This window comes from Chionomys nivalis, chromosome 1 (genome assembly GCF_950005125.1).
Source record: "Chionomys nivalis chromosome 1, mChiNiv1.1, whole genome shotgun sequence".
Lineage (NCBI taxonomy): Eukaryota > Metazoa > Chordata > Mammalia > Rodentia > Cricetidae > Chionomys > Chionomys nivalis.
Genome location: NC_080086.1, coordinates 164,526,896 through 164,547,332, shown reverse-complemented (window position 1 = coordinate 164,547,332; position 20,437 = coordinate 164,526,896). Strand labels below are relative to the sequence as shown.

Genomic DNA, 20,437 nt, shown 5'->3' with positions numbered 1-20,437 from the left:
TTCTAAGTGTGACCTATACATTCAGAAACAAATATCTTGACTTTCAATTGGAAGACTTCTAACTTTGCTTTGTATAAAATATATGATGTTATGCATAATGTAAATTGCTTAAATATACTATAGTTCAGACTGAATACATTTACTAAGGTAGCATGAAAGGAAAAAGTATTTTATAAAGTAGCTTTAAGAAAAACTGCATGGTGATGCACACTTAATCCCTTGGCAGGTGAAAGCAAGAAGAGCAGAAATTCAAAGTCATCCAGCTAGATAATGAGTTTTGGGCTCCTGAGCTTCAGGAGACTGTTCTCCCCTACTCCCTAAAAAAACCCCAAACAAGAAGTAATTCGGGCTGGAAAGATGACTGGTTAAGAGCACTTGCTGCTCTTGTGCTCTTGTATCCGTTTCCAGTACTCACATAACATCTCACAACTATCTGTGCTCCAGTTCCAGGGGATTTTGTGCCTTCTTCTCACCTAAGAGCACCAGGCACAAGTAGGATACAAATACATACATGTATACTCATAGACATACATACACATAAAAGTAAGAGCACAAGTAATTATATGGTATAATCCTAGCACTTGAGGAGGCTGAGGCAGAAGGATCATGAGCTATAGTTTGAGGCACTAACCTAGCTTCTCTGTCTCAAAAGCAAAAACCAGTTGCAAAAAGGTTTATATAAGTGAATGTTAAAGGACTTAAAGATAAATGAGATTTGTAAGGTGCAAGGAGGACTGTATTATAAGAGTGATCAGGTTGGCTGACTTTTCAGTATAGCAGATAGTGGTTAGCTTTGCTCATGGGAAGATGCAAGGTTTTATTGTGCACTTCTTAAATTAATTATCTCCTTGCCCTGGAATAGTTGAGAAACTGGATATAGGTTTTTATGTAATTCCTACACTATTAATGTGAATGTGCAGCTTATATTGGAAGAAAGAGTATTAATAGCTTCTCTTTGTATTTGGGGGATTCAAAAGAGGGTAGGCAAACAAGAAGCTAATCATTTTCAACTCTATACTTCCTCCTAGCTTTAGTTTTCCCATTACTGAGGGAGTGTAGGTCTTATTTCAGAAGGAACAAGCCTGTTGTGTACCAAGCTAATTGAGTGATAAAAGGTCCTACAGATGGTGGTGGTGAACACTTTGCTTGTTATACTAGAAAATGTGGGAGAACATTCCTGTCTCTGCCTTTACTATTAGACATGGAATACTTTCATTGCTTTGTATGCTGATGCATTTCCTGCTCTACTCTTTGTTTTTCCTAAGCTGAGCTCTGAGCTAAATCTGTACAAAGAAATATTGATTGCTTTTATAATGCTTGCCATTAATGCCTGATGATATACAGTAAGATAGGATTCTGCATACCATTAAATATGTCAAGTATTACAAACTTTAAGGTTCTTTTGAAATTACCATACTAAACTCAGTTCACTTTTGCTAACTTCACAGTTGTTGATCACATAGCATGGTCATCCACTCACAGCTTAAAAAAATACAGGGAGCATCGGAGAGAATGGGTAAAGTAAAATTTTGATGTTTTTAAAATAGCACCTAAATAAATGAAAGTTGGTTTGGTTTATTGTATGTAAGGGAGGGAGAGGGTGGGAGAAATTGAGGGGGAGGGGTGGGTTTTGGGAAAATAGCATGCACTGTGTATAATGTCAGATACCACTTAGGCCAAGGTTTTATGTGCTACTAATAAAATTTATATCAGGTCATAGGATCATAATTCAATATTGGGTACTGCAGTGGGACTCATTTTCCTTCACAGCACATTGAAGGGAATTTTGAGAGCAATATTGGATACATTTGAATGGGAACCCTGGTTTTAGAGGAGGCCTTTCTTTCTATTTCCCCCTGTGAAACTGATGCTTCAGTATCACCTTATGTTCATTTCTAACTAGAGAATTAAGTAGCATGCATTTCAGTTTTATTGTATACTTGTGACCCAGCTGTTTTCAAGTTTTACAATTTATGACGCCCAAGAAGGGATTGTACAAAAGAAGGCAATGGAGTTGTAATTCTGAAGATATTTGTTTGGTGGACATTATTAGTAGAACTTTTGGTGCTTCTATTCAATGAAAAATTTGTGACCACCCAAAATTTTAAATCAGAGTCCTCACTGGATGTGGTGTTACATGACTATATATAATTCCAGAATTTTGGAGGTAGAGGCAGGAGCGTCAGAATTGTGATAATTTTTTATCTGTATAATTAGTTTAGTTGAGCTGCATGAGACTGTGCCTTAAGCATAAAAAGCCTAATTCCTCATTCTAAAATCTTGCATTGTGGTTATATGTAAAGCTTAATTAATTTTTTGTGGAGGCCATGGGTCAGAGAGACATGTTTTTATAGGTAAAATAATTTGCTTTTGTTGTTGACTATACTTGGTCTAATCACTGCCTCATAAAAAAAATTTTTTTTTTCTTCCAAGGTAGGGTTTGGGGTCTCTGTATAACCATGGCCTTACTGGAACTTTCTCTGTATACCAGACTGATGTTGCTGAGATTTGTCTGCCTCTGCCTCTTGAGTGCTGGGATAAAAGGAATGTGCCACCACTACCCAGCTCAAAAATTTCTTAAAAAGTTCATTTATGTACAGTAAATGCATATTGAAGAAAGATCTTAAGAACCAAATTTCATCTTTCAAAAATTGTTCCCTTGGCTCCAATTTGTATTCCCAGACATACTCTGCCATTTGCCAAAGCTGACTATGGTTTACTTACTGTTCCCCAAACCTTCAAGCCCTTGTAAACTTTGTCAAAGATACTATTCTCATCTGGAATGTTCCTCTTTCCTCTTAAGTCTTGCCTGAAGCGTTTAGATTTTGGCTTCTACTTACTCCCTGAAGCCTTTCCCAGTTTCTCCAACCTTTACATGGTAGTTCTAGTATGTTCAGAATATCCCTTTGATACTTGAATCATGTTATTTTCTGTTATTGTTACTTAATTCCTGTTTCTCTAGTGAAAATGTGGGCTTTGTAACACCATTTTGTAGCACAGAGGATAGAGTAACTAATAGGTTTGATTCAATGATTAGGATCTAGCTAGTATCATTGTGACAGGTTAGTTTCCCCCATAATTTATTATTAGTTTTTAAACACGTGAAAATTTATCGGGAGAATTAACTCATATTTGTTTGTATGATTGAATGATCAGGAAACACAAACATAAAGCATGTTAAATTGATAAAATCCTATATTGTAAGGATCTTTTGTCATGCCCTTTGTAGTCTTTTTTTCCCCCCTTTATTTTTTTTCTCTAAGTGGTTTGTATTTTACCTAGTTGCTTTTGAAAAACATGGTTTGGGCCAGATGTTGTGACAAAGATAAAAATATAAGCATTTCTGTTTTAAAATTGTGTAGTTAAATTATACTATGTCATAAGCCCAAATTTATTCAAATGCTGCATGACTTTGTATTTTTGTAGCCAAATTGTTTGAAAATATTAGCCATAAAGTCCTAAGTAGAACTTTTAAAATAGCAAAAGAAAGATCCTCATTTACATGTCCTTCTCAGAGTATTGTTTTATTTTGAACTATTTTATTATTTTAGTAAAAAGATTTTTATAATGGCTAATATTTAAAAGCTATATTTGATATTTTTTCTACAGTTACCAAGTGTTAATGGAATACCTGCTTATTTGTAGTGGAATATTTTAGATGCTTTTTTGGCATTTATAGAAATTGATTTCTTTATTATTTTAAAGCTCACTGGGGCTACTGTTACTATGTTTATATATTTGTAATTGTTCATGTTTTTCTGATAGTGTTCTTCAGGGCATGTATCCCTTGTTAATACACCTAATGTGATTTCTTAAGCAAAAATGGGCACCCTATTAGATGAGATGTTTGATTAATAAAACATCTGTAAATTTTAACTTCGTATAAGACCTCATTTTTATCCCTTCTTTCTACCCATGAGTCTTGTTTTACAATAGACTGAACTGACATTGCTGTTTCATTACCAGAAAGCTTAGACAGGTGTAGCAGGGTGATTCCTAGTAAGTTTCCCCCTTAGAAATTTATTACTTTAAAAATTCTTAACATAATCACAGTAGAGTTTTAAGCAAAGCCTTTCTAGGATCAAAACGCTTCTATTATAGTTTTAGCTTTCTCATGTGAGCTTGTGGTAGTTTGGTTCTTGAATGAGATTGAGGCACTCAACTTGTCTTCCTTGAAACATACTTTGAAAGAAACATTTCTCATGTAACCCAAGGTCCCCTTGTAGAGTTCCAGTCTTGGGCTTTAGCTATCTTCAGTAATGTTTTTTTCTGGGCTTATACTTCTTAAGTCAGTATTGTAAAAACAAAACAGAAAATGAACACTCTGATTTTGTTCACTTTTGTTCTCATATACAAGAATCTTTACAGTCAACATGTACTTCTAGGTGCTGTATTGAAATTGCTGGCAGAGTCTATTCTATACAAACTGAACAATCTGGCCCCTTGTTTTATTTGTAAAGGTTCAATGTATCTATGCCTGCCTACTTCAATCTGCAAGGGAGTTTCAGAAAGGCCCCGCATTCGCCGAGCCGTGAGTTATCACTAACTTTTCAGATGTGTTAATGAATGTGGAACAGAAGCAGCTGTGTTTAAAAGAAAATAAAAGTCCATCAAAGTAACATAGTAGCAGGCTTGAACACTAAATAGATTATTCCAAATTGTGTCACAAATAACATACTAGAGATTAGCCTCAGAAAACCTATTGTTGAAATGCTCTGAAGCTATGATTTTAGCAAATTATCTTTCTTAAAAATGTATGTGTCCTAGTTGTAAATCAGAATGTTCTTTACATCTTCTTAACCAAGCTAAAACAATCTGAACAAAATCTTACCCCATAGTGTTTAGTTGACTTTAAGTTAAGCTCTTCAATATAAGACCACTTAAAGGGGGTAAAGTTTGAACATTTTTTTTTGTTTGGTATTCACATATGAAAATACAGAACTTAATTTAAGAATTGTTTCCTAGTTGAAATGTTTGGAGTACTTTAGGTATCATGTGAACTACAGAGGTATTTACAATCTCTTTTGGTTTGTTTCAACAGTTTTCGCTTCAGTAATTCACCAGTAGGTTTTCATTTATCAGTGATACCAATTTAAGGCTAAACCACATTCTTTAGGGCTTATCATTCTGCATAAAGGAAACGACCCTGTGAGTTTTTCTTTTATTTCTTCAGAGATTCTAAGCAAAAAAAAAAAAAAAGTTGTAACTAACATTTGTATTTTGTACTCTAGCTAGTTACCTTTCCTTTTCTTAGACTCTTTAAGCTTTTGAGTAAATAGCTATATTTGATAAGCAGGTTGGTTGCTTCTGTTTAGGAGTTGTGTTCTTTTATGTGAGCACAGAATATATTTTACTTTGCCTGGTTTGGCAATGTAGCACAGACCACATAAAACGTGGAATATGGAATCTTTGGAGGTATTAAAGTTAACATTTCATTTAGGCAATGTGCCCTTGTTTGACTGGTGTGTAAGTCCTTCTTCCAGGTTTGTACACTCTTAAACACCTTATTCTACCCTCTAACTCCTCCCAGCAGCAAAAGGGAGACACTTCAACTGGAACAAAATAGTGGAAGAAATGGCGTCTGGGGTTCAGTGGGGATTCGCAGTGTGTATGCAATGTTTGCAAGATTATTTTTTTATGTTTTTCAATTAATGTAAATAATTATAAAATAAATTAGTGTTTACTGTCAAGAGACCATTGTATACCAGTAGAAACTCTTGGTGGGTCTGCTGCAAGTTGCTTAACCTGTTGGGGCCTCATTTTTTTTCATCTGCAATATGAAGGAGTTGGACTTGATAACCTATAAATAAATAAAGTCCATTCCTGCTCTAAAATCCTATGCTTTTTTGAAGTACTTTTATTTAACAGAATGCTTTGCTTTCCCACTTTGACTATTTGAAATACATTTGCAGTACATATACTGCAATTGCATGTTGTCTAAAATAGTTTTTCTATAGGATGGCATATAAAAAACTAATCCCTCCTGGGTTGATTTATAAGTGTCTGTAAGTAGATAGTCAGACACCAAAAGCTAGTAATAACTAGGACTTTCAGAATATAAACACTGTCTGTTTGTCTAACCTTGAGTATTATTAACTTTCCTATATTACAGGAGATACTACTCGACAACGAATCAAATTCAGCGATGACAGAGTCTGCAAGAGCCACCTTCTCAACTGTTGTCCCCATGATGTCCTTTCTGGAACTGTACGTGGTTAAGTTGTTTTATTACTTACTAGTGTGCTACAAAAATGAAGTTCTTGGTAAACTCTTAATTTTTTACCAAATTACTTACTTTTTTAAACAGTGTTAGAAAAGATTTGCATCCCTTTCATTGCTTGTTTATTCCCACTGATAATTTAAATTTTCAATAATGGGTTTCCTTACAGAAGTAGTTGTCTTTTCCATTTTTTCCCCACCATTCTTCTACTGGTTTTGTTATTCTTGTTTTCTCTTTTCTTCTGATCTTAGAGATGAACATAGAACCTTGCACATGCTAAGCACATACTTAGCTACTGAGGCACATCCCAGGTTCTCCGCTATTTTGTTGTGGTGATGGTGGTGGTTGGTTGTTTTTTGTTTGTATTTTGGTTTTTCGAAACAGGGGTTCTCCATATAGTCCTGGCTGTCTCCAAACTCTTTCTATATACCAGACCGGCCTCAAACTCAGAAATCCACCTCTCTCTGCCTCCTGAGTGCTGGTATTAAGGTACTACCACTGCTAGACTGTTTTTGTTTTTTTTGAGGCGTGTCTGATGTTTCAAACTGGTAACCTTGAACTTGAACTTTTGACCTTCACACTCTCAAGTTCTTGGGTCATAGATGTGTATCAGAAAACTATGCCAACAATGGGTTTTTTGGTTTGTTTGTATTTTTTTCTTCCCCTTTTATTTACTTATTTTTATCTAAAACGGGTATATTGGATTGGTTCCCTTATGGAGTTGGGATTTAGGATACTTTTAGTGCCACTTCCTCCTGAATTAGCATCCTTCTGTAAGCCTTGCATTTCTTTCTGTCTCTAGGCTGACAGAACAGTGTGATAGCCAACACACAAGGCTATTTATTGTTTGTGCATGGCTGAAGACCTGTGTGATCTTACGGCATTCTGAGTATTTCACACCCGTTAAGTGGGAATTGGGATTCTGTACCTGGTGCTTTTTCTTATTTCCTCTTCTCTTCTGAAGAGAGGTGAAGAAATCTTACAAGAGGCATATTCACATAGGGAGGTGGTAACTGTCTCTTGGAAAGCATGCCCCCTCTTCTTTAAATGGTACAGAGGATCTTTAACTTCTGAATTTGATTGAAATTACAATGAGTAATTTCCCTTCACAGATACATTTGTTGATGGGGAACTGTAAGGGGTTAAATCTTGACTTCATTTTATTTCTCATTTGCCAGAAATATCTAGAATAAAGAAAGGATTTCCAGATTACTTTCATAAGCAGTGAGTAAGTACTCTTAGGCACGGATACCCAAATGAATGTGTTTTTTTTTTTTTTTAAGTGAGATTAAGGATATCCCCCAAACATAAAAATATCAAGACATGTGCAATAGGAAACATCTTTGTCATTTCTTAGTGGAAAATGCAGTTGAAACTATTATGTGCCTAAGTCTGGTATGGTGATCTAAATGTGGAATTCAGCACATTGCCAGCCTGAAGACTGAATCTGAAGTTTGACGCCAACAGAGCTACTGAGTGGGACCTTGTCTCAAATAAAAGAGTCTGAAAAAAGTTTTAAGTATAATAGACATAGTAAGAAATTTAGTTTGTGGGCAAGTTCAATACTTGAATTAGGACTGTGACAAATATTAAAAGGTAATAAAATGATTCTGTAATGTTTCTGTAAGTACTTCCACTTTAAATTTTATTTTGTTTATATTCCTAACTTCAGGGATTTAAGACATGCACTACTGCATAGCTTTTTAAATATTTTCTGTTTTATTAATCCATTTGTAATCTATGACAGATCTCTCACTTGTAGAATACTGTTATTGTCCACATTTAAATCATTTATATTATGTGTAGGAGTGCTTTGCCTGCATTATATCTGTTCACTATGTGTGTGCCTGGTACATGGGAGGCCAGAAGAAGGTATTGTATACTCTGGGACTGGAGTTCTAGGTGGCTCGGTGAACGACCTTTTATGTTTGGGTACTTAAACCCTGGTCCTCTGGAAGAGCAACCAGTGCTCTTAATTGCTAAGCCATCTCTTCAGCCCCACAGTTAGTGTTGTAGGAAATTCGATGATTAATTTGTTTCTATTTTATTAGGAGTGCATGTGTACGTTTTGGGTTGTGTTTGCACACGTGTTCACTCAAATATGGAAGACAAAAGAGAACATTGGGTGTACTCCTTAGAAACACTCCTCACCTGCTTTGTGATAGGATCCTGGCCTGGAGTTTACTGATAAGGCTAAACTTGCTGGCCAGTGAGTTCCAGGAATCCCTGTGCTTTGATGTCCTCAGCACTGAGATTACCATGTCTTCCATTTTATGTGGGTGTTCGGCGTGCTGTCTAGTTTTATGTGAGTTTCACACAGCTGACGTCATCGGGAGAGAAGAAAGCCTCAATTGAGGAAAAGAGTAGAGTGAATTCTGTCCCTCCAAGTTGTTTTTGGTCATGGTGTTTCATCACAGCAATAGCAACCCTAAGATACTGGGGCTCATCCTCAGGTCTTTGTGCTTGTAAAAGAAGCACTTTACCAAATTTATCTTCCTAACTACAAAAAGACTACTTAGTGGATAAATTATCACTTCTGATAAGCGTAGAAAATAAAAGCAACAAAATTATTTCTTTCCTTTTTCTTCTTTTTTTTTTAATAAAAAAAAGGACAGGATATTATGTAACATTGCCTGTCTTTGAATTGGTTCTGTAGCCATGGGTGACCTTGAACTTCAGATTATCCTGCCTTCATATCCTAACACATCTCTCTTTAAATTTCTATGTATATTGGATATGTGTGTGTGTGTGTGTGTGTGTGTGTGTGTGTATAAATTGTTTTTTCAAGACAGTGTAGTTTTTAGTTTTTCCTGGAACTTGCTCTATAGACCAGGCTGGCCTCAAACTCAGAGATCCGCCTCCTGATCTACCTCCTGAGTGCTGGGATTAAAGGTGTGCACCACCACCGCCCGGTCATTGCATGCATTTTATGTGTGAGTGCTTTGTCTGCATGTATGTATATTTGTGCACCACATGAGAGTCTGGTTCCAGTATTGGATCACCTAGAACTGGAGTTCCAGGTAGTTGTAGACCACCATGTGGGTGCTGGAAACCAAACATTTCCTCTGCAAGAGTAAGTGCTCTTAACCACTGAACCATCTCTTCAGCCACAGACACACCCTTTTAAACATTCTTGAATGTCCAAAATTCATTGTGTATGCTTGCATGGTGTATGTGTTCATGTTACTGCATATGTATAGAGATCAGAGAACAGCTTGGAGGAGTCAGTTTTTTCTTCTATTATATGGATTACAGATAGTTAGGAGCTGCCTCCCATATGGGTGCTAGGAGTCTAACTTGGGTACTCTGGAAGAGCAACCAGTGCTCTTAATTACTTAGCTATCTCTCCAAGCCCTTTCAGTATTTCTTCCCTCCAAGATAGGGTTTGGTTTTTCAAGACAGGGTTTCTCTGTATAGTTTTGGCTGTCCTGAAGCTAGGCTTGAACTCAGATCCATCTATCTCTACCTTTCAATTGCTGAGATTAAAGGCCAGCACTTCCTTGCCTCATTGTGTCTTTTTGAGACAGGGCTTTGGTTTGCTTTGCTTATTTATTTATTTGTTTGTTTGCTTGCTTGTTTATGGGGGATTGGTTTTTTGAGACAGAGTTTCTCTGTGGCTTTGGAGCCTGTCGTGAAACTAGCTCTTGTAGACCAGGCTGGTCTCGAACTCACAGAGATCCGCCTGCCTCTTCCGAGTGCTGGGATTAAAGGCCTGCACCACCACCACCCGGCGAGACAGGGCTTTTCTATGTAGTCCTGGCTGTCTTTGAACTCATAGAGATCCATCTGTCTCTGCCTGCGGAATGCTGAGAAAGGAGTGTGCCATCACTGGCAGCCAATTTTTTTTTTTAAGATTTATTTATTTATTTTTTATGTATACGACATTCTGCCTCCATGTATGCCCGCACGCCAGAAGAAGGTGCCAGATATCATTACAAATGGTTGTGAGCCACCATGTGGTTGCTGGGAATTGAACTCAGGACCTCTGGAAGAGCAGCCAGTGCTCTTAACCACCAAGCCATATCTCCAACCCTGGTTTGTTTTTGTTTTGTTTTGTTTTGTTTTTGGTGCCTGTCCTGGAACTAGATCTTGTAGACCACTGCCACCACTGCCCCAGCTCATTAATTTTAAGATTTAATTATTATGTATACAGTGTTCTGCCTGCATGTATACCTCCATGGCTGAAGAGGGCACCAGAACTCATTATAGATGGTTGTGAGCCATCATGTGGTTGCTGGAAATTGAATTCAGGACCTCGGGGAAGAGCAACCAGTACTTTTAACCTCTAAGCCATCTCTCCAGCCCCCAGTAATTTTTCTTCTCTCTCTCTCTCTCTCTCTCTCTCTCTCTCTCTCTCTCTCTCTCTCTCTCTCTCTCTCTCAAGTTCTATAGATTTTTGGGAGACAAGATCTTGTATATGCACCCTGAGCTGGTCTCAGTCTCCCTTTGTATTGAAGGATGGCCTTGTACTTCTGATCCTTGATCCTTTGGTCTATCTTCCTAACAGGCACCTGGCTTTAGGTGGTGCTGTAGATAACTGAGTGGTATTGACAATTGGTTATTGTCTTAGTTTCTATTCTTACTATGAAGATACACTATGTACCCAGGCAACTCTTATAAAGGAATGGGACTTGCTTACAGTTTCAGAGGATTAGTCCATTATCGTCATGGCAAGGAGACAGGCAGACAGCATGGTACTGGATTGGTCACTGAGAGTTTCATTTACATTCTACTCCACGGGCAGAGACAGACAGGGGACCTGGTGGCATGCTTTTGAAACCTAAAGCCCACTCCTACTGACATTCCTCCTTCAACAAGGCCATACCCACTAATAAGTCCTAGAGAGTTTACCAGCTGAGAACTAAGCATGAATATATACGAGGCTGAGAGAGTCAATGCCATTCAAAACCACCATAGGTATCCACATCAACTTTAGCATTAGTGTAGTTAGTAACTCATGGGTTGGGTTGGGGCTTGAGGGAAGGGATGAACTGTAACAGGTCAACATTCCTAGCTGATCAGTAAGTGCTTATTACAGAAGGACCAAGAATTGTCCTCTCATTTTCCGCTGAACACTATAGACCATTTTAAGAGATTAGTGGTGGTGGTGCATGCCTTTAATTTAATCCTAGTGCTCAGGTGGCAGAGGTAGAAGGATTTCTGTGAGTTTGAGACCAGTCTGGTTTACAAGATCTAATTTCAAGACATCTAGGGCTATACAGAGAAACCGTGTCTTGAAAACCCGAAGGGGGGGAGGGAGAGAAAGATTTGGTTGAGTTTTATAAGCAGTATTCTTTTTTTTTTCTACAACTGTAGCACATTCCTCTACAAGAGAGGATGCAGAAAATATTTTTAATATTAGTGGTTGAGTAGAAGGTTTTTGGATCTATATCAATATCATAAAAGATTGTACCTGAGCCGGGCGGTGGTGGCGCACGCCTTTAATCCCAGCACTTGGGAGGCAGAGGCAGGTGGATCTCTGTGAGTTCGAGACCAGCCTGGTCTACAAGAGCTAGTTCCAGGACAGACTCCAAAACCACAGAGAAACCCTTTCTCGAAAAACCAAAAAAAAAAAAAAAAGATTGCACCTGCTGGAAACACTGAAATTTGAAAAACTCAGGAGGCTTAAGTAGTAAAGAACGCTAACATTTTGATGTAATGAAAAAAGACCCTGTTTTTATTCAGCTTTGTTTTTGACACATTTTTTCCCCTGTATCATGTTTTATGATCCTCCTGCCTCAGCCTTCTCAAGCAACTACTACCAGCATGTGCCACAACAGCCAGTGACTGTTCTGGCATTAATTTTTATGGGTTTTGTTTTTGTTTTTTCTTCATGTTTTTAAAGCATAGATTTTGTTTTGTTTTTGTTTTTTTTTGTTTTGTTTTGTTTTTTGAGACAGTATTTCTCTGTGTAACAGCCCTAGCTGTCCTGGAACTAGCTCTGTAGACCAGACTGGCCTCAAACTCACAAAGATCCACCTGCCTCTGCCTCCTGAGTGCTGGAATTAAAGGCTTGCGCTACCACCTCCTGGCAAAACAGATTTTTTTTTTTTTAAATCATGACTTATTTCTCTCCAAGTAATCATGCAGTCTTCTCTTCAGAGTAAATTTTGCTTTTTACTAATTTTTAGAATTGTTCATGCTATAGTAAGTGGTAACAAACCATTTTTTTTCTTTTTCCTTTTTTTTTTTGATTTTTGATTTTTGATACAGGGTTTCTCCGTAGCTTTTGGTTCCTGTCCTGGAACTAGCTCTTTTTTTTTTTTTTTTTTTTTTTTTTTTCCCGAGACAGGGTTTCTCTGTGGTTTTGGAGTCTGTCCTGGAACTAGCTCTTGTAGACCAGGCTGGTCTCGAACTCACAGAGATCCGCCTACCTCTGCCTCCCAAGTGCTGGGGTTAAAGGCGTGCGCCACCACCGCCCGGCTGGAACTAGCTCTTGTAGACTAGGCTGGCCTTGAACTCACAGAGATCCGCCTGCCTCTGCCTCCCAAGTGCTGGGGTTAAAGGTGTGCGCTACCACCGCCCGGCTGGTAACAAACCATATTAACATTTCCCACAGTACTCTTCTAGAAGTCATTTGATTCTAGTTTTATCATTCTTTGTTCTCCAAATAAGATAAAATTATTCCCCTTTCAAAACATATGTTTAAATTTTTGCCTTTTTTTTTTTTTTAAGATTTATTTTATATAGTCTGTGTATGCATGCAGGCCAGGGCACCAGCTCTTACTACAGATGGTTGTGAGCCACCATGTGGTTGCTGGGAATTGAACTTAGGACCTCTGAAAGAACAGTAAGTGCTCGTAAGCTCTGAGCCATCTCTCCAGCCCCTCTTGCCTGTCTTTTGCCTGTGTAAATCATCTGTAGTTTTCCTGCATTTTCATACCGATACTTGATAGAGATAACTTTTTATGAGTTGCTTTGAAAAATGGTGGCACTAGAAAGTTTTGAGCCAAAAAAATGAATTCTTTATGCATCAATATTTAATATTGCATAATAAGATCCTGAGCACTTGTTAAGTGGTGGCACATTACAGGTCTCAGGTTTATTAACAGTGATCAAAACTGATAAATTTATCATCTCAGCTTGTTCAGTGTATACTACATTAATAGCTTCAAGGTTTTTTTTTTTTTTTTTTTTTTTTGGTTTTTCCAGACAGGGTTTCTCTGTAGCTTTGGAGCCTGTCCTGGAACTCCCTTTGTAGACCAGGCTGGCCTCGAACTCACAGCGATCCGCCTGCCTCTGCCTCCCGAGTGCTGGGATTAAAGGCGTGCGCCACCACCGCCTGGCCAATGTTCTTTTTTAAACATCTTAGTACACATAAATCCGGAAGTACTTAAGAGAAATGAATTTTTCAGGATCAGGTAATTGGTAAGAGATGAGTAGATTTTTGTTTTTTGCAATTATTTCAATGCCCAATATATTTTTATATAATATCCATGGTTTTCTCCATTTACAAGTATGTGTTTGAGAAATAGCATTTTATTGTTTAAATTGTTTTGACATTTAATTAATTTATTTCTTGAGACAGGGTCTCTTTTAATCTAGTCTTGAGTGTCCTGGAATTCACTGTGTAGACCAGGTCAGCTTTTAACTCACAGGGATTCTTCTATTTCTGCCTGCCCACTGCTTGGATTAAAGATGTGTATTACCATGCCCAGCTTGTGTGTGTGTGTGTGTGTGTACGTGTACATACGTACGTGCCTGCCTGCCTTCCTCATTCTCTACCTACCTCCCTACCTAACTAAATGTTGTGATACACACACATACAGTGGTTTTTTTTGAGACAGGGTTTCTCTCTGTAGCCCTGGTGTGTTGGAACTCACTCTGTAGACTAGGCTGGCCTCAAGTTTGCAGAGATCGCCTACTTTTGCTTCCTGAGTGCTAGGATTAAAGGCATGTTGCCACCAACATGTGATGTAATTTTGTATTTCTATCCACTGATTATTAGTATATTAATATCAATAATTTGTTTCATTTGTTTTTAGTTTGGGTATATAATATGGCAGTAAAATATATGTTTGTGTATGCCAGTAGTTATAATTGGATCTGTGTAGGTGTAGTTACATGTTCTGTCAAACTCAGGTAGTGAGGTGCTTAAAATTTTTTTTTTTAATAATTTATTTAACTTTATTTTATGTGCATTGATATGAAGGTATCAGATCCCCTGGAACTGGAGTTACGGACATTTGTGAGCTGCCATGTGGGTGCTGGGATTTGAACCTGGGTCTTCTGGAAGAACAGCCAGTGCTCTTAACTGCTGAGCCATCTCTCCAGCCCCCAAGGGTTTTTCTTCATAGAGACTGTCCGGTAACTTGCTCTGTAAACCACACTGGCCTTGAACTCGGATTTGCCTGCCTCTGCCTCTTTTTCCTTTTAAGGCATTGGCCACCACAGACCGCAGAGAGGCTCTTAAAAATATTTCTATTTTCTAAACCAGAAAATGGCATTGTAAAGCTTATATCCATGTACTTCTGTGTATGTTTTATTCTTTAAGTTCTTGGAATTGCTTATTCAAACCAGGTTTGTGTAATAGTCATGATTTGGACAACATGGGGAGTATAAAACATGGTCTGTAGAGATGAACAGACATAGACCATTATTCTTAGGAATCTTAGAGTCCTTTTGAAATGATAACATTGATTTTTCAGAAATTAAAAAGTTAATAACACTTAACAGAATCTACTTTATTAAACAGAAAAACTAGAATGTGTGGAATTTTAAAGAAGAGTTATTAGGATCAGAGATTTGGGGAAGCTTCTTGAAGAAACAAGTTTATAATGGGGAAAATAAAATGTACAGCTGAAGTTTTGCAACTCATAACTTAAATATCTGTTAATTACAATACCTGGAATAAACTTGTGGAAAATTATAAGAAGCAAATTATTCATTAATTTTTAAGGAAACTCTTCTAGTCATTTGAAATCAGTGAACAAAACATTTTATTTTGTTTTATTAACTTATTATAAAGAGAAGTACCACCAGCAGCAGCCAATGTTGGATCATTTGGTGTTGGAAGCAGTAGTACTTCATTAAGTGTAATGTGAGGATGGATCTTGAGAGTAGCAGAGGCGCTGGAGAATTGTTTCATATTCCTTGTGTTTCTATTGTGTTTTTTTTTCTCTAGTGACTTTGTACTGGTTAGGAGACTAGGGTCATGGAAATTGTTAGCCACGGTATGATTTGCCTTGGATTGACGTTTACAATGGAAGGTAGTTGTTGGGAGTTTCTTTTTGGGCTTGTTTGCTTTTTTTAATGCCATGCCTAGTACCGTGTCAAAGCAGATATTTAGTCATGGTGGTATGGAAAGAGAAAACAGATGACTGGTTTCTAGAATTCAAAGACTGTATTTTGTAATTCCAGAAATTCGCTACTATGTGAAATTGTAATATTACTACAATTCCGTTCTTTCATCCTGTCTCTTCCCTTCCTCCCTTCACCCTATTTTTAAGTTTCATTTTTATTTAATGGGTATTTTGTCTGCATGCCCAAAAAGCCACTGTACCATCTCTCCAGCCCCAGACTCAATAGATGATACTTGGTGCCATACCCAGCATTGCTTCCCTCTCTTTGGGTCCAGTATAAATGCATTCTCATGAGAAACATTTTGGGGGTGGGGGCGGGTCACGAGATGGCTCAGTGACAGTATGTGAGTCAATTGATCCAGGATTGGTGGAAGGAGAGAATCCCATGTGTGATTCTCTACCCTCCATATACATACCATGGCAAGTGGTCTTTTTCTGGCTTCCTCATTGCAAAAAGCCTCTCATGTAGTATATTGGTATTATTAAGACTCATAGTTGTTTTTCATAGTCTTTCTTTTGGTTTGTTTTTCTGAGAGATGGTCTCATGTATGAGGCCAGGCTAATCTTATACTTGCTGTGTCACTACGTCTGGCTTTGAACTTCCAATGCTCCTGCCTCTATCTACAGAGTACTGATAATACAGGTCTGAACTGCATCCAGTTCATGGAGAGCTAAGGGATTGAACCTGGAACTTTGTGTGTAACAGATAAGCACTCAGCAACCACGTTAACTCCCCAGCCCCAATTGTCTGATTTATATTTTGAAGGTCCATTAAATGAACATATGAACTATAGGACGTAACATATACTCTGAAGAGAACTGTGATACTGATGAAATTTTATAATACATGTTTTCAGTGAAATGTTTTCTTTTTTTTCCTAGAGAATGGATCTTGGAGAATGCCTGAAAGTCCATGACCTGGCTTTAAGAGCAGATTATGAAATTGCATCCAAAGAACAGGACTTTTTCTTTGAACTTGATGTATGTGATTCTGCTTTCATGTTACATTGTCTCTTGCAGTAAAAATATTTTGAACATGAATTAATGTCTCTTAGAAGGAAAGACTTAGGAAGATATCTTTGTAATTAGATGACAGTTAATAGATGAATAAGGGCCGGGCGGTGGTGGCGCACACCTTTAATCCCAGCACTTGGGAGGCAGAGGCAGGCGGATCTCTGTGAGTTCGATACCAGCCTGATCTACAAGAGCTAGTTCCAGGACAGGCTCCAAAACCAGAGAAACCTGTCTCGAAAAACAAAAAAAAAAGAATAATAGATGAATAAGGTACTGCCTCCCTCCATCCCCTATGTGCTCAAACCAGCCTCAAATTTACAGTGATCTATTTTGCCTCTACCTCCCAAGTGCTAGGATTAGACATGTGCTACCACACCTATAGGTTAAAAAGATCCTGTTTTTTTCTTTTTTTTTTAAATCAGTTTATTTTTCCCAACAAAAGTAAAAATGTTTAAGAAAATAGTCTTTTTTTTTCAAATCTAAGCCACCCATTTTTGTTGTATTTAAAGTCTTTGTAATGAAGTCATCTACTGAATTTTTCCATTATTAGATACTTTTACTGTATTAATAGATCAGTAACTAGATGTCTCCAGTTCTGGGATGAAATTCAGGGCCCTATTCACAGTAAGCAAGCACTGTATATCGCCAAGCTACACCTGCAGCCTTGGGACCATATTTTTAGTGTAAAATTAATAAAAGAAATAGAAAATACTGCTTAGGCATCAGAGGTACCAATGTGATTTAATATAGTTGTTATATAGAAGCATTTCATGTATAAAAATAGAGAAATTTGAGGCTAAAGAGATGGCAGAGAACCCAAGTACAACTTCCATCACTCAATATTTTGGCTCACAAAGCATAATTCCAGTTTTAGAAAATCTAATGCCCTCTTCCTGATGTTTGCAGATACAATGTGTACACATGGTTCACATAGATACATGTAGGCAGAACACTCATATGAAATAAATAGTTTAAAAAATAAAAATAGAGAAACTAAATTATATAAGATGTTTTAAAGAACACAACACCTTTCAAACTTTTTGCATTTTTATGAAATACATGCACATAAGACAAAATAATACATTAGGTAATTTTATTTAGTTGAAAATAGCAGTAAATAGATCCTTGTGACTTTTTTGAACATCTAAGAACTTTTTCTTATGGACATGAGAATTATCTATAGAATATATTCAATACTGTCTGGGCATAATATACAAGAGATTGTTTGCTGTTGAATGTTGTGGTTGGATAATGAGGTTATTTTCAGTCTTTCTGCATTATTGGTGAAAATTATAGCTGAGCCAAAAGGTAATTTTATAGATAATGCTTAATTGCTCATTGTGACAGTATCAGCTATTTATTTTTGAGTAATACATTAGACTTTCCCTAGGTGGGCTACACAGTGTTGTTATACTGTCTAAATACTGCTTATAATACCAGTTTGAAAGATCTTTTCTGTTTTGACCCCAAAATAATTCTCACCTATGGTTTTGTCTCTGCTATATATTTTTAAATTTTAGATTTATTTTATGTGTATGAATGCTGTGCTTGCGTGAGTGTGCCAGGCACATACATGGTATCTGTGGAGGCCAGAAGAGACAGCATCAGGTCTTCTGGGATTGGAGTTCCAGATAGCTGTGAGACACATGTGAATGTTGGGAACTAAACCGAGGTCTTCTACAAGAAAAGCAAATGCTCTTGACTGCTGACCAGTTTCTCCCAGCCCCCATGAGTGATTCATTTTGTATACTTAAATCCTTTGTACATCTTGGATTTATTTTGCTGTAAGAAACAGGTAGCCGGGGCTGGAGAGATGGTTCAGAGGTCAAGAGCACTCTGCTCTTCCAGAGGTCCTGAGTTCAATTCTCAACAACCATTTGGTGGCTCATAGCCATCTGTAATGAGATCTGGTGCCCTCTTCTGACCAGTAAGCATACATACATACAGAACACTGTATATACAATTCATAAATCTTTTTTAAAAAAGGAAGAAAAACATTAATTAAAAAAACAAGTAGCCAAAATATCTCCTTCATAGAACCATCAGTATTTCTTGATAAGGTCATTGTTATTTTCACTACTTTAGGATACTATATTTGACTTCACGAAATGAAAGTAGATTTTTTGCTATGATTTAAAAGGTGATAGTCACTCTGCCTGTGTTATTTTGTTGGAATTCTTATTTGGCCTGTTAAGTTCAGTGCGTGCAGAATAAATTTCTATTGTTATTTGATGTATGTACTAATCTCTTTTCTTTTGCTATGATAAATCACCAGGATCAAGGTAACTAATTTGGATGTGAAGTTCATCATCATAATGTCGGGGTGGCATGGGGTAGAGGTGGCGAAGCGGGCTGGCATCAAGTGAGCTTATATCTTAAAAGACAAGCAGGAGACACAGAGAACTAATGGGAATGGCCTTTGAAACCTCAACGCCTGACCCTAGTGGCATACTTCTTCCAACAAGGCCACACTTCTTAAACCTTTATGACCAGGATTACCAACTGGGGTCTCAGTCTTCAAGTGCTTGAGAATATGTAGGATATCTCTTCAAACCACCACAGTTGAACATTTAATTTTCTCCCTTTCATTTTTGGAGAAATGAGGTTTTTTTTTTTGTTTTTTTTTTTTTTTTGGTTTTTTCGAGACAGGGTTTCTCTGTGGTTTTGGAGCCTGTCCTGGAACTAACTCTTGTAGACCAGGCTGATCTCGAACTCACAAAGGTCCGCCTGCCTCTGCCTCCCGAGTGCTGGGATTAAAGGCGTGTGCCACCACCGCCCGGTGAGAAATGAGTTTTGTAGCACTAATTGTCCTGGAATTCTGTAGACCTGCCTGGACTTAAACTCGGAGGTCTGCATGCCGTTGTCTCCCAAGTGCTGTGATTAAAGGTGTGTGCCACTATGCCTTGCTTTAAAGTTTACTTTTATTACTATTTAGCTATAAATGTTAAATATACCTCAAACTAAATACAACTTTGTTAGATTTTTTTTTCTGGTGTAGGCATTATTAAATTTCTTTTTTTTTTTTGGTTTTTTTTGAGACAGGGTTTCTCTGTGGCTTTGGAGCCTGTCCTGAAACTAGCTCTGTAGACCAGGCTGGTCTCGAACTCACAGAGATCCGCCTGCCTCTGCCTCCCGAGTGCTGGGATTAAAGGCGTGCGCCACCATCGCCCGGCCATTATTAAATTTCTTAATGGCGTATTTCATCTTTACTGTAAAAATTTGAAAACCACAGAATACAGACAGTTATCTAAATATTCAGAAATAACTCTTGTTGACATTATAATGGTCTTACATGGTGTGTGGGGGATGTGTGCATGCAAAGATTAGCTTTCAGGAGTTGGTTCTTTCCTATTGTGTATCCTGGAGATAGAACTCAGGTCATTAGGCTTAGTAGCAATCGAGTCATATTTATGACTCAACCATTTCTCTTTGGTTGGTTGTATTTTTGAGATATGATCTTGGCTGTATTGCTTTGGTTGCTTTGACACATGCTATGTCACTCAAACTGGTCTTGAGCTTGTTATTCTGCTTCAGTCTTCCAAGTACTGAGATTACAGGGGTTCAGTGCTATATTATTACTGGGTGTTTGTTTTGTTGTTGTTGCTTTGTTTTTTGAGACAGGGTTTCTCTCTCTAGCTCTGGCTGCCCTGCAACTCACTCTGTAGACCAGGCTGGTCGCAAACTCAGAGATCTGCCTGCCTTTGCCTCCACCTCCCTGATGATGGGATTAAAGATGTATGCTTCCTCTATGATAACATTTTTAAAAATGGAATTATTTTTATTGTTCTGATGTTTTATTTTTAAAAGGTTCTTTTCTCCAGACTTTATATTTAATTAATTTTTAATTTTTTTTTTTTTTTATGTGCGTGGTTGTGTTGACTGCATGAATGTCTGTGTACCA

The 20,437-nt window shown here is 37.5% G+C and overlaps 1 protein-coding gene across 7 annotated transcripts in view; it reads left to right on the top strand.

The window, feature by feature from the left end:
- Luc7l2 (LUC7 like 2, pre-mRNA splicing factor) overlaps positions 1–20,437 on the top strand; it is a 60,332-nt gene that overhangs the window by 15,848 nt on the left and 24,047 nt on the right. For 3 of the 7 annotated variants that reach the window (XM_057789393.1, XM_057789389.1, XM_057789388.1), the window contains 3 exons: positions 4,461–4,531; positions 6,113–6,207; positions 16,405–16,503. In XM_057789393.1, coding sequence (XP_057645376.1) covers positions 4,474–4,531; positions 6,113–6,207; positions 16,405–16,503 — 252 coding nt within the window. In that variant the 5' untranslated portion in view covers positions 4,461–4,473. Of the gene's footprint in view, positions 1–1,448; positions 1,517–4,460; positions 4,532–6,112; positions 6,208–16,404; positions 16,504–20,437 lie in introns of all 7 variants that reach the window. The other 4 variants (XM_057789399.1, XM_057789390.1, XM_057789408.1 and 1 more) reach the window with 2 other exon arrangements.